The sequence below is a fragment of the Ochotona princeps genome, chromosome 13 (assembly GCF_030435755.1).
Source record: "Ochotona princeps isolate mOchPri1 chromosome 13, mOchPri1.hap1, whole genome shotgun sequence".
Classification (NCBI taxonomy): Eukaryota; Metazoa; Chordata; class Mammalia; order Lagomorpha; family Ochotonidae; genus Ochotona; species Ochotona princeps.
In genome coordinates, this window is record NC_080844.1 from 16,482,937 (window position 1) to 16,496,418 (window position 13,482).

Here is a 13,482-nt window from a genome sequence, read left to right on the forward strand (position 1 = left end):
TTCTGTGTGTGTCATTTTTTGTTTTTATTTGTTCATTTTGCAACTCACAGGTGGTGTTTAGGTGAAAGGCCTACCCAAAAGGCCTACGTCAAAAGAGCCAGGTACACTAGAATAAGCATGATGTTGAAGCAGAGCCACTTCACCTTGGGAAGACAGCTGTGACTACTGACATAGGAATGTTGCATGTGGAGGTGCTAGGTGCAGCCATAAGGAATGGAACCACCCACCAACATCAAAAACCTTCTCAACTTTCCTCCTTCAAAAGAACCCAGTGTTCTTGGCTGAAACCCATGAGAGTGAGCACAGGATGTCCTCTAATTCAATTTTGCCTTACAAACTAGGACTTGCACTTCTGGGCATAAAGAATTACTTGTACCAGGCCAACCCTCCTGCTGCCCACAACCAGAAACCTGGACAGCAAGCACCACAGAGTGATCCTTCAAAGAAAGAAAACTAATGAGGTGAGCCCTGTATTTGCTCGTAATTTCTGCCTGAAGGCATTTTGTAGACTATTGCACAAGAGGAGACTTTAAGTAAAGCATAGTTATCTTGCTAAATTGAAGACCAGAAGTTGGTGTTCAGGAGGTTGAGGCTGTTGGACTTTACAGAATGGAATATTGATAGGGAGGCAGGGAAGGATGGAAGTTAGTTATACAGATAATAGCTCCATATCTGTACAGAGGTGCTTTGATGTCTGTGGTTGGATACTGGGCACACATAGAGCAGACTCTAAGAGCCAGGTATCAAACAACTAATTACGAGGGGAAATAACCAAATTACAAATTTCTATATGCAAAATAATTCCCAAAGCAAATATAGGAATGGAAAAAATTCCTGCCAAGAAGCATAAAGACTCTTCATTGAACAGACCCAGGAAGTGCCAGATTTTAGTGGTAAGGCAACTTTAGCTCTAGAGTTAAAGTTTTCTAGATCTGCCATAACCGTGATACAGACTAGCAGCCACAGATATCTGTGAAATGTGACTGAGACTAGCTGACATGTTCTTCTAAGTATAAATGAAATGTAAACTGGATTTTGAAGATTCAGCATGAAGAAAAAAAGAATGTTAGCTATCTCATTTATAGTTTTTATACTGATGACATGTTGACATGTGAATACTTGGGAAATAAGTAAACAGATGAAAGAGAGAGAGAAGAGGAGAGAGATAGTCCAGTGGTTACCAGCTAGCTAGAATGAAAAAAAAATGTATTTTGGAGAGACTATTTCAAAACCTCACTTAGCAATGTCCATATTACCAAAATTAAAATACAGATTTAACTCTATCCCAATCAAAATCCCAAAAACATTCCTTTCAGAAAGAAAAAAAAAAAGATAGAAAAGTTCATCTGGAAACAGAGACCACAAATAGCCAAAGCTATCCTGAATAATAAAAATCAAGCTGGAGGAATCATAATTCCATACATCAAAAGACACTACAGAGCAGTGGTCATCAAAATAGTCTGGTACTGAAACAGAAGATCAGTGGAGTAGAATACAAACACCAAAATGGAACCCACATGTGTACAGCCAACTATTTTTTGAGAAGAAAATTCAAAATAATGCAAGGAAAAAGCCTGTTCTTTTCAACAAATGCTATTGGGATAATTGGATAGCAGCCTGCAGAAATAAAAAAGCAAGACCCTCCCACCTGTCACCTTATATAAAAATCAGCTCCAAATGGATCAAGGTCCTAAATCTGCCAGAAATCATCAAACTATTGGAGGAAAAGATAGGAAGCACTCTCCAATGTATAGGTATTGGGAAAGACTTCATAGAAAAGTTGCCAAAAGCGTGGCGGTCAAAGCCAAAATAAAAAAATGAGACTACATCAAACATAAAAGCTTCTGTACAGCAAAGGAGACTATCAACAAAGTGAAGAAGCAGTCAAGGGAATGGGGAAAATCGTTGCACACTGCACAATCATTACACACTACACAATATCTAGGGTTTGCAAAAGGATTTAGAAACTCAGTGACAGCAAAACAAACAATCCTGTAAAGAAATGGGAGAAGGAAATGAATAGACAATTTTAAAAAAAAAACATTCAAATTGCTAATAAACATAAGAAAAAATGTTCAGGCCCTCTAGCTGTCAGGGAAATGCAAATGGAAGCCACACTGAGCTTCTGCCTAACTCCAGTGAGTTGGTCTATATTCAGAACTCTACTAATAACAACTGCTGGCATGGATGTGGGGATAAGGGTACCTCCCTTCACTGTTGGAGGGATTGTAGGCTAGTGCTGCAACTTTGGATGTCAGTATGGAAAGTGCTAAGACAACTGAAAATGGACCTACTTATGACCCAGCTATCCCACTTTTGGAAATATGTATTCAAAGGAAATTAAATCTACATATGAGAAAGAAATCTGTAATCCTATATTTACAGCAGCATAATCTACAATAGCAAAGACATGGAAACAACCCAGATGCCTGTCAAAAGAGGGGTGGATAAAGAAAGTGGTACATCTGCCCCATGAAATACTATTCGGCCATTTTAAAAAATGAAATTCTACAATCTGCAACCGAAAGGTCCCAACTGGAGACCATTATTATGCTCAGTGAAACAAGTCAATCCCAAAAGGATAAATATCATATGTTTCATCTGTAAGGCAGCCTCTTTGCAAAATACCAGAGCAATAGCCTTTTCAGTACTGTTTTTGCTACATCTCGTGGGTTTTGATATTTTGCTTTTGTTTTCATTTCTTCAAAATAGTTTTTTTAATTAAGTTCTTCATTAACTCATAGGTCATAAGTAGCATCATTCTCTTCAAGAAGGTTTTTGATTTTCATTTATTTAGCAACACATTGGTCACACAGTAGCTTGTTATTTAACTTCATGTTGTACATTTTCTATTTTTCTTCCTATTGTTGATTTTTTATGGCTTTTCATTTAAGGAGATGTATTGTAACTGTGTAACAGAAACTGTCATATCCAGATGTGAGGATACAATGCAGTATGCATCTCTACTTCCAAATCAAAGATGGACTCCCAATGAAACTGTTAAATATATCTTGATAATAGGATGCTAGATTCTGGGCCATTGTCTATACCCACAATGTTAGGATATATTCAGTAGCAGAATGAAGGATTTATACTGTTTAAGAAGGACTATATTATTGTAATAATATGGGGAAGTCAAGTGAGGGAGAGGATTTAAGGAGAGAGTAAGGGGAATTCGAGTCTATGGAATTGTATCATAAAATAATAATAAAAAATTATATCAATAAAAAAAGATGAACAGGAGGAGGGAAGAAAAATCCCGGAGCCTATAGAACTATATCATGGAAAAATAAAATTAATTAATTAATCTTAAAAATAAAATGCTAATTGGACATTTAAAAAAAGCCATTTACCTTTATTACTAATAAATGCTATTCCTTGAAATTTGTACTTTGTTATGCTGATTCCATCCTCCAAAAATATTCTTAGCTAACAATCATATGCTGTTTGTAAGAGGTATTCATGGCAGTGCCAACCCATGGGAAAATTTAGCTATGAAAAGAGCTTTTAAAAGGAACCTAACAGATCAAAAAAATGCAGTAAAGATTGGTAAACAGATTACTTTTAGCAATGGCCAATGAAAACGAAATGAAAAACAAAAGCCCCCAGCTATGCAAAGATAACCAGAAACTCCAAAAATATTTTAATTAATTTCTTACCTATATTTTAGATTTCCAAACACAAGGGAACATCTTGTCCATTCATGGAAGTCTTATAGGCCTATCGAGTAACTGTCAGGTTATAATTTTGTTCAATTTATTACACATGTCTACAAATATAAATATTTATAGAAATTCACATTTCAGATAGGCTTACAAAGAGCTTTAAATATATAAGTGACAAAGTAGTGCTAGAGAGAGGGCGTTGTTTTGAGCATCTTCAGGGAATGGCAAGAGCAGTTCCTAAATTTTATCTTTTGATGATTTTTAGCTTTGCTACGTACGATTAGCAGTTTCCTTTTTTGCCACAAAAGAGAACATGGTAACTGATTGAACATTTTTCAGGCTGGGGATGAAATAGGAATCTTTTTACTTTTAGTGGAAGACATGGGTTCAAGGTACCCTCAAGGTTACACTCAATTACAGCAGTAAGTCTCTCTAAACCAGGATAGAGTGTCTAAGAGCAGTCTTGCATGTGGCCATCCTTCCAGGTTTAGGGAAACTAAACACCACCAAGATGAACAACAGGGAGTAAATGGACACATGACAAGGCTGTAATAGTTCTCTCTTCTTCAAAATGCTCCTGGTACCGGAGAATGAATGAGAAGATTCTGATCAAGAAAAATGTCATATACATGCAAAATATTCAAGTGTTACAAATAAATCCGTGTTTTCCATTTGAATTCGAAAGGAAATATTACAAAATAAAATTCTAACAACCTGTGCAAAGATCTTTGAGGTAGTATCGTATTAAATTCTGCATTTAAACATATATGGAAAACTGCCTGAATTTACTCCTTTCACATGTATAAACAAAGTTTACAAATATGACAGAATCTCCAGACTCAACATAGAGTTAGCGAAGAAATTTAGAGGCAAAGTGGTATTTTCAGTAACTGAGACATTACAATAAAAGTTCATAGTTTTTCACAAAACTAGGTCAGCCTATGGATAAATGCCTGTACTTTTATACATATCTTTTACAAAATTATGAGTTAGATGCTAAAATACGACACTGATCATCTGTTTGGATGCTTAGCATGCCATCACACTTACTCTTGTCTCTGTCCTCCTAAGATATTTCAAACATCCTTGAAGATAGGATTAGATTTGTTCTAAAAATCTAATGAATGAAAAAAAAATACATCCAGTGAAAAGTGAAGCAGTCTTTACAGCCTTCAGCTATTTAGAACTTTCCCACTTATCATTTCTCCCTCCCTTCCTTCCTTCCTTCCTTCCTTTCCTTCCTTCCTTCCTTCCTTCCTTCTTCCTTCCTTCCTTCTTCCTTCCTTCCTTCGGTACTTCCTTCCAACTGCATACACAGAACTGAATTAGTTGTTTTATTCCTAGGGCAAGCTTTGTATTTCATTTTCATCTCTGATGTTTGAAGCTTCCTGGTCCCTAGCAATGTCTTTCTGGACTATATCTTGAAATTTCTCTGCAAGTGCACAAAGATTAGCTTTTCTGAGACCTTGAATCAAAGTGTTATAGGCATCTTTCTTCCCATGAAGTTGATACCAATTACGAAGCAACTGGACTTTCTGTTCAGCTGTATCTTGGAGGTTGTCGTTCTTTATCTCATCTATTTTGGCTTCATTGATACCATTCTTCCGAACAAATTCTTTAACTTCATTTATTTTCATTTCTTCAGCAAAAATGGTAATATACTTACCAATGTCAATATCTGAAAAACAGAAGAGTTACTAAAAAAATTTCTAAATGAAATTCCCAATAGAGAAAACAATATGTATTTCTCCCCTTATAGCACTCAAGAATACAGGAGTACAGTTAAATCCTAAGGCTCTAAACGAATTACTAGGAAAAAAAAAAACAGCAAGAAAAGTAAGCTTGAGTTCAATTCCAACTAATGCTATATGTATACCAGTTTGTTCTATAATCTATATAGTATCTCTATATTTTTCCTTTCCATTTACAAATAAAATGGTTTGAAAAGGACCCTTCTAGCAACCCTTTATGGATCTGATGATCAGCCACCAACTAATCTAAAAGGATAAGCAAAAAGTTGACAACTGAACCAAAGAATGGAATTGAATAGATCACATATGTTGTTTTAGAGTTCACCAATAATTTAGTCTAAAACTAGTTAGGAGTTCTAGAACTCATTTAGCTGATTGTGACAGAAAATTTTCTTATGCTGTATAGTTTGGCATCCTTTCACTAGTGACTAATTTTTAAAAAAGATTTATTGTATGCTTGTTGGAAAGTCAGATATACAGAGAGGAGTGACAGAGAGGAAGATCTTCCGTCCATTGATTCACTCCCCAAGTGACTGAAATGTCCGGAGCTGTGCCAATCCACCGCCAGTACCCTGGAGCCTCTTCTGGTATCCCACATGAGTACAGGGTCCCAAGGCTTTGGGCCGTCCACAATTGCTTTCCCATGTCCCAAGCAGGGAGCTGAATGGGAAGCAGGACCACTGGGGTAAGAACCAATGTACATAAGGGATCCCAGAGCATGCAAGGCAATGACTTTATCTGCTAGGTTACCATGCTGGGCCCACTGACTGACTTATTTTTAATGATCATTGTTAGTTATAAATATAGACAAACTGCCTGATCAATCCAGGAAGATCTTTAAATTCAAGGAAAACAAAGTTCACAGAACTTGCCACTGAAATTAGCAATATTATTTTACTCTAAAAATTGTCTGTTGTTACAAAGGAAGCTACCTCTAGGGAATAAAATAATTAAAGCCTTACCTGGGCCCGGCAGCGTGGCCTAGCGGCTAAAGTCCTCACCTTGAAAGCCCCGGGATCTCATATGGGCGCCGGTTCTAATCCTGGCAGCTCCACTTCCCATCCAGCTCCCTGCTTGTGGCCTGGGAAAGCAGTTGAGGATGGCCCAATGCATTGGGACACTGCACCCGCGTGGGAGACCAGGAAGAGGTTCCAGGTTCCCGGCTTCGGATCGGCGCGCATCGGCCCATTGCGGCTCACTTGGGGAGTGAATCATCGGATGGAAGATCTTCCTCTCTGTCTCTCCTCCTCTGTGTATATCTGGCTGTAATAAAATGAATAAATCTTAAAAAAAAAAAGCCTTACCTGAAAAATTCATTGGTACAGTTTCCTGGAAAGAAAAATAAAAAGATGGAGGAAAAGAGAGATAATTTTGCATGATCTAAATGTAGTTTTCTATTTTTTCCTTAATTAGGAGTGAAATATAGTTACTTTGATACATAAATTACTAAACTAGATCAAGTGATTGAGAAGGCTTCTTTCCCTCATTCAAATTTGGATTCTGAAAGGTTATAGGCTTATATTTTTACCAGACAGGGAACTTACTATGGTTTTAAGAAAATGTGATGCTAAACTCATACAGACATTTAAACCCTAAAGTAATCAGAAACTTAGTGCAGTTAAGGTGTAGCATTTGAGAGGTGATTAGATTAGGTCCTCAGGGCAAGGACCTCTCATTATTAAACTCTGGTGGCTTTTTAAGAGCCTACATAGTCATAGACATAAAAATGGACATGGACACACACATTTTCTGTTGCCATCTGTGCCGCCTCAGGGTAGCCAGCAAAAATGTCCTTGTCAAAATTTGAATCTGTGGAGCCCATAGAGTCTTGGACAGTGAACCTCCAAGACCATGCACAAAAATCAATCTCTGTTCTTTGTATGGTTAGTTTAATAGTGGTAACAAAAATCTGACTAATAGAGATCCTAATGCACTCACAGAATGACTGAAGATTCTTTTTCATATAGACTCATTAAAATAAACAATCAAATTGCTCGAGTTGCTGTTACTATTCAGAGTTACTGTTTTTTTTTTTTTTTTTGATACTGGATAATGGCTCAAATCAAACATTTTTTGGTAACATATGGATTCAAAGAATAATAGCCCCCACTGAATCCTGGTCCCAAATGAGGGGATTGTTATTCAGTCAGGTAGAACTGGTTTATCTTTTCAATGTTTTTTGTTGTTGTTGTTGTTGTTATTTTCAATATCTTGATGCCATGTTGGGAAAAGATGAGAGATAAAGTCAGCAGGTGGATGGAGGGAAATGAGTTGAACCATTTTATTGAATTTTAACAGCTATCTCTCTGCCTGGGATTGGTTTCTGAATCTGTGCTTAGGGAAAGAATATCTCTCTGCAAGAGAGGGGAAGATGAAATTAAGTCATACATCCTTTTCTCAATACACATTCCACACATATTCCTTTGCTGATTTTTATATTTGTGTAGAAGTTTACACCTTAGGCATCATGTTCCTACTCACTTATTGTAAATATTAATCTATATATGCATGTATGTATTTAAAATCAGAGTTAACAAAGAAAGGAAGAAACAAAGAAAGATCCATGTATTGGCTCATGCCCTAGATGGCTACAATGGCCAGGGGTAGGCCAGACCATCGCCAAGAGCTAGGAGCTTCTTTCCAGTCTCATATGTGGGTGGCAGGGGCCCAAGTACTAGGAGCCATCTTCACTGCCCTCCCTAGGCCATTAAAAGGCAGCTGGATCTGAAGTACAGTAGCTGGGACAGAAATCAGTACCCATACAGAATGCTGGCGTCACAGATGGTGTCTACTAACTATGCCATTACATCACTACTACCACCTCGGTCCATTTTTAATACTCCTCTAACTCGGGAACTCACAAATCCAACAAGTGTTTTCTTAAGGTAACAGGGGTGAGCATTTGGTCCAATAGTTAAAATGCATTTGGAACACCAGCATCCCATATTGCAATGCTTTGTTTTGAGTCCTATTCTCAATTTTAGATCCATTCCGATGCACATCCTAAGTGATAGCAGGTAGTGGCTAAACTAATTGGGTTCCTACCCCAAAGGTGAAAAACCTGGATTGAGTGTCTGGCTCCTGGCTTTTGCCCTGACCCTGCCCTGGCCCTGCCCTGGTTCTTTCTAGCATTTGAATCACAAAGCAATGGGACAAAAGTTCTTTATCTGTCTCTCTCCCTCTTTTTCTATTTCATTTCCTTTCAAATAAATAATAAAACAATTTTAAAAGGAAATATACATTCCCTTTTTCTGTTCTTAATACTTTCTCCATTTTATAAAAGCTGATGCAAATGTCAACACCTACAGATTTTAAGATTGCAGATTCGCCTTGATGACGTTTTTCTTTTCTTCGCTTTTTGCATACTGCCCAAACTGAAAGAGCAAGGAAATTTCTATCAGAGGCATGTCTCACCTTTGTGGGAAACATGTAAGAACACACTTGCACACTTTAGAAGTATAAGGACAAAGAAATTCATTGAACGTTGAAAAAACCAATCACCACAGGAGGCAGTATTGTGTCAGTTTTGAAAATCCCCAGTGTTCTAGAGATGGGCCTTGTTCAATTATCGCACCCTGGCCTGATATGTGGTTGGTGTTTAACTTACTATACAGCCACTACCACTCCTGTTGTGCATGGCAACAACTGGGCACAGAAGCTGTAGGTCGTGGAAAGTAGATATTGGTTTGCCATGGAACCACATTTAATATCCAGAAATTTAAGTACATACACTGCAAAGTAACTTAGATATATTCAGTCAGTGACTGTATGCTTTGAGAGACTGAAGAAAGGAACCTCTTAAGTCTGCAAGCATAATTATCATGTTTAAACATCAAGTAGATAGTTATATCTCATAAGACTTTCAGAACTAGACAACATCTTACCATTAACTGAGCTGAAAAAAACAAGGGAAAAGGAAATATAGGTACTTACAAGTAATTGAAAATTGGCACATCTGCATTTTACGAATATTTAAAGATATTTTGTAGGCTAACTATAATTATATTAATTTTATTCTTTTCTGCTGACTTAGCTCAGTAGCTTGCATAAAATGTGTCATACTGGTATTCTCAGTTAAGAAGGCAAACATATATATTTTTTTTACTGGGATGAGGTCAGGGGAAAGAAGATACCAAGAGGGAAAGTGTCCCCCTGTGATGGATACTTTCTGGGAAAGGCCCTTGCTCTTGCTCCTTGTGTTCTCGCTATGTATGAGGGGATTTCACTCAACATGGAAGATCTGTGATTTGTAGTCAATTATGCCACATGAGAGAACTCTTGTGTAAAGGGAGGTGAGTTGATGCCACACACTACTGCTTAGAAGCAGTAGCTGCAGTGGAAGGAAATTAGCAATATAACAAAGATATATGCATGGGGCTTTCTTATAGGTAGGAGAGAGAGGGGAATAATTGTGAGTGCCCTACTTCCCCAGCCATTCCATCTGTGATTTGAATAATATAAAAACTTACCAAGACCTGCAATCGGTAAAAGGACAAGCAGCCACAAAAGATGATTGGAAACTGTAGATTGGAGCACTGGAAATTTCACATGAAAATAAGAAATCTTTAGGAGTAACTCATCCTTGAACAGGGTATTGTATGCTCAAATAATCAAAAACAATTGGATTTTTTTCACATTTTTCCATAGATAATGGTTATTATCTGTATATTGTAGTGTTATTGGGTCTATTTTGAAATTGCTTATGGCACTCCAAGAACTCGTTTCTTTTACGTATTTTAAAAGCTCAGTTTATCTTCAGGATTGGAGAAGGGAGAAGATAGCCATAACAAGCAATAATTACCTTTGCATTTGGTGTTGCTGGTTCGTGTGCATTCCTCAATGATTCCATGTTCACATCTAGAAAAAATATGGAGGAAATTCAAAGAGCCTAGTGGACATAGTCCTCAGTTAGTTTCAGTGGCATGTTACAAGTTAAGGACCATATTCCCTGAAAGGTTTCTAGATTAGCCTCTAAAGCTAGTAGAAGTCATGTAATTTGGATGTTCGGATAGGAATTATCTTAAGGAGTAGACTGTTTTAAGATGGCAAGAGTTAAAGAAGGCAATATTGACAAACAAATCCGCTGGTGAAAAAGACACGAAAATGAACTTACACTGATACATATTAAAAATACTAAAGCAATTTCAAAACTCCATGAAACAATAGAATAGCTAGGTAACAGCCACTGCCCATGAAGGCAGTGGAGGCTTCTCAGTTAGTCCTTAGAAATTGCCACGTACAGAGGCTTGAGTAGTAATTCAGAGCCGAAAGAGGTTCACATAGGATGGTCTTAGACATCCAAAAATTGGCAATCAGTAGTTGAGTTCATGGCTTGCTGCGTCCAGTATCTAACAAGATAAGTTTGTAAGCTCACTTAACTGCCATGTGTCTATTACCTCATCAATAACATGGAGATAATGGTACTATCTCCCTCAGAGGGCTATGTTAAGAAAATAAAATCAAGATTGTGAAGTATTTAGAAAAACAAAACAAAAAAACCTTCTTATTCTACTAGGCCCTTCTCCTCTGTCCCTACCTGAGACACTGTCATCATGTTAGGCTAGAAGAGAGGTGATAAGTCAGTGTACATGAGCATTTTTTCTAGCAAACAGGACATAAAGTTTCATTTCCCAAATTTTTAGCTTCTTATCTGAGTTTCACAGTTTTTCTAGATGATTTACAACTTTGAGGAGAAGCAAATGAGTACTAATTTAGCAAATGAGTACAAAGCAAAACTACTTTTGCAGTATCTATAATGTAATCTAACCCTCATAGAAATTAGGGTGCAATGAACAGAATAGTGAGATGTACAATCAAGTTTTTTGGCTTGCGTCAAAATTAAGCTCTTTAGTGTGAATGACAAATTTCTGCAGAATTTGACCCTGGCTCGCTCTAAACTTTTCCAGCCCTCTAACCTGGCATCCTGCTCTCCAGAGCTTGCTTGCTTGCTTTCTTCCTTCCTTTCTTTCTTTCTCTGAACTTGAGCTGTGGTTATGCAACAAGGTGGAGGAATCCACCATGGTGGGAGGGCTTGGGGAGGGGTGGGAGAACCCAAGTATCTATGTAACTGTGTCACATAATACAATGTAATTAATGAAGTTAAATAATAAATAATTAAAAAAAATAAATAAATCTTTTTTAAAAATCTAAAAAAAAAAAAAAAGACATATTTACTTTTATTGGAAAGGCAGATTTTATAGAGAAGAAGAGACAGATCTTCTGTCTGTTGGTTCACTCCCAAGTGGCCACAAATGCCAGAACTGAGCTGATTCAAAGCCAGGAGCTTCTTCTGGGTCTCCCATATGAGTGTATGGTCCCAAGGCTTTGGGCCAGTCTCTGCTACCCCGCCCCCCCAGGCCACAATTATGGAGCTGGAAGGGAAGTGGAGCAGCCGCGACATGAACCGACGTGTATGTTGAATCCCGGCTCACACAAGGCAAGGACTTGGGCCCGGCAGCGTGGCCTAGCAGCTAAAGTCCTTGCCTTCAACGCCCCGGGATCCCATATGGGCACCGGTTCTAATCCTGGCAGCTCCACTTCCCATCCAGCTCCCTGCTTGTGGCCTGGGAAAGCAGTTGAGGACGGCCCAATGCATTGGGACACTGCACCCATGTGGGAGACCTGGAAGAGGTTCCTGGTCCCAGCATCGGATTGGCGCGCACCGGCCCGTTGTGGCTCACTTGGGGAGTGAATCATCGGATGGAAGAGCTTCCTCTCTATCTCTCCTCTTCTCTGTATATCCGGCTTTCCAATAATAATAAATCTTTAAAAAAAAAAGTATATATATATATATATAAAACAAGGCAAGGACTTTAGCCACTAGGTTACCACGCTGGACCCAGGTTTATCTTAATGCAGCTGCTAAACCCCTGCCTATCATGGGCTTTCAAGCCCTTTGCACCTGTTATTCCACCTCTCTCCATTGTTCATCCTCAAGCCAACTTAAAAGGTTTTCCTATATAATCTGTAACACTGTAGGCACAAATATGCTCTGCTATATGGTACTGACATAGAGTATCCAGTGCTTTTCTCAGCTTTATCTATAGTGTGGAACCTTAAAACCAGGAGCCTGTCTTACTCACATCCTTAGCTTACACCAGGAACACAGTATCAAGTACAACAGAATATGTTCAGTATTTAGTAATTGTTCAATAAAAATGTTTTCCTTCTGATAATGTGTGAACCAGCAAGTGGTCATATAGTTACGTGGATGGGAAATCAATTCTTTATTATTGACAGTCTCTAAGTGTTACTTCCCTCTAGAAAGACAGCATTTCTCAAGTTATATCTTGTACTTCAATTACAGAAAGACAAAAACTTACCTGGTGCAAGGATTACAGTGTTCACATTGAAGAGCATCACAAAAAAAGTTTGGTTTGCATCTGCACTTGGTATTCTGGGTGACAGTGCAGTTTGTTTCTACTTCTAAGCCTAGAATAAAGTTTTCAAAGTGTTATCTATCAATATAATTATGATTATTGGTTAGTTATAAAGGTTATGAAAATAATGGCCAATAGCTACATGAATTTTTGAAAACCTTTGCTTGTTTGAATTATCATCACACCTTTAGTAATGCAACTAGTGTTTAAAAGTTTATTGTTGTATCTATTTGATAGAATCAGATATAAAGTTAGGAGAAGTGAGATATCGTCTATCTCCTACCCACTACTTCTCTTATTCCCACAACATCTGGGACTAAGCAAGGTCAAAGCCAGGAGCTGAGAAACCAATTCATGTCTCCCATGTCTTCCAAGGAACCCAACTATTTGAGCCATCACTTGCTTCCTCCCAGGGTCTGCATTAGCAGGGAACTGGAATCAGGAGTGGAGACAGAAGTTGAAACCCAGCACGTTTGTAAGGGATGAAACCATCCTATAAGACACCCCAACTGCAGTGCTAAATTCCTGCCTGTATAACCAGTGTTTAAATGCAAAACAGATGCCCATTGGTTGAAATGGCCAGCCATCATTTAATAGTTTTAAGTAGAGAGAGAATCCAGCAACCAAGGCCACCTTCACCATGGCTTACATGGCTCCCCTGTTCCTCTTGTCTGGAGTTGTGCTGCT

At 38.1% G+C, this 13,482-nt stretch overlaps 1 protein-coding gene across 3 annotated transcripts in view; it reads right to left on the reverse strand.

Moving 5' to 3' along the window:
• Nucleotides 1-3,620: 3,620 nt before the first annotated feature.
• Nucleotides 3,621-13,482, reverse strand: part of FAS (Fas cell surface death receptor) — a 28,661-nt gene continuing 18,799 nt past the window's right edge. Inside the window, exons 4-9 of one of the 3 annotated variants that reach the window (XM_058671035.1) lie at nt 12,739-12,847; nt 10,218-10,273; nt 8,723-8,790; nt 6,721-6,745; nt 4,962-5,343; nt 3,621-4,902 (exon numbers count right to left, since the gene is read on the reverse strand). In XM_058671035.1, coding sequence (XP_058527018.1) covers nt 5,006-5,343; nt 6,721-6,745; nt 8,723-8,790; nt 10,218-10,273; nt 12,739-12,847 — 596 coding nt within the window. In that variant the 3' untranslated portion in view covers nt 3,621-4,902; nt 4,962-5,005. Of the gene's footprint in view, nt 4,919-4,961; nt 5,344-6,720; nt 6,746-8,722; nt 8,791-10,217; nt 10,274-12,738; nt 12,848-13,482 lie in introns of all 3 variants that reach the window. The other 2 variants (XM_058671037.1, XM_058671036.1) reach the window with 2 other exon arrangements.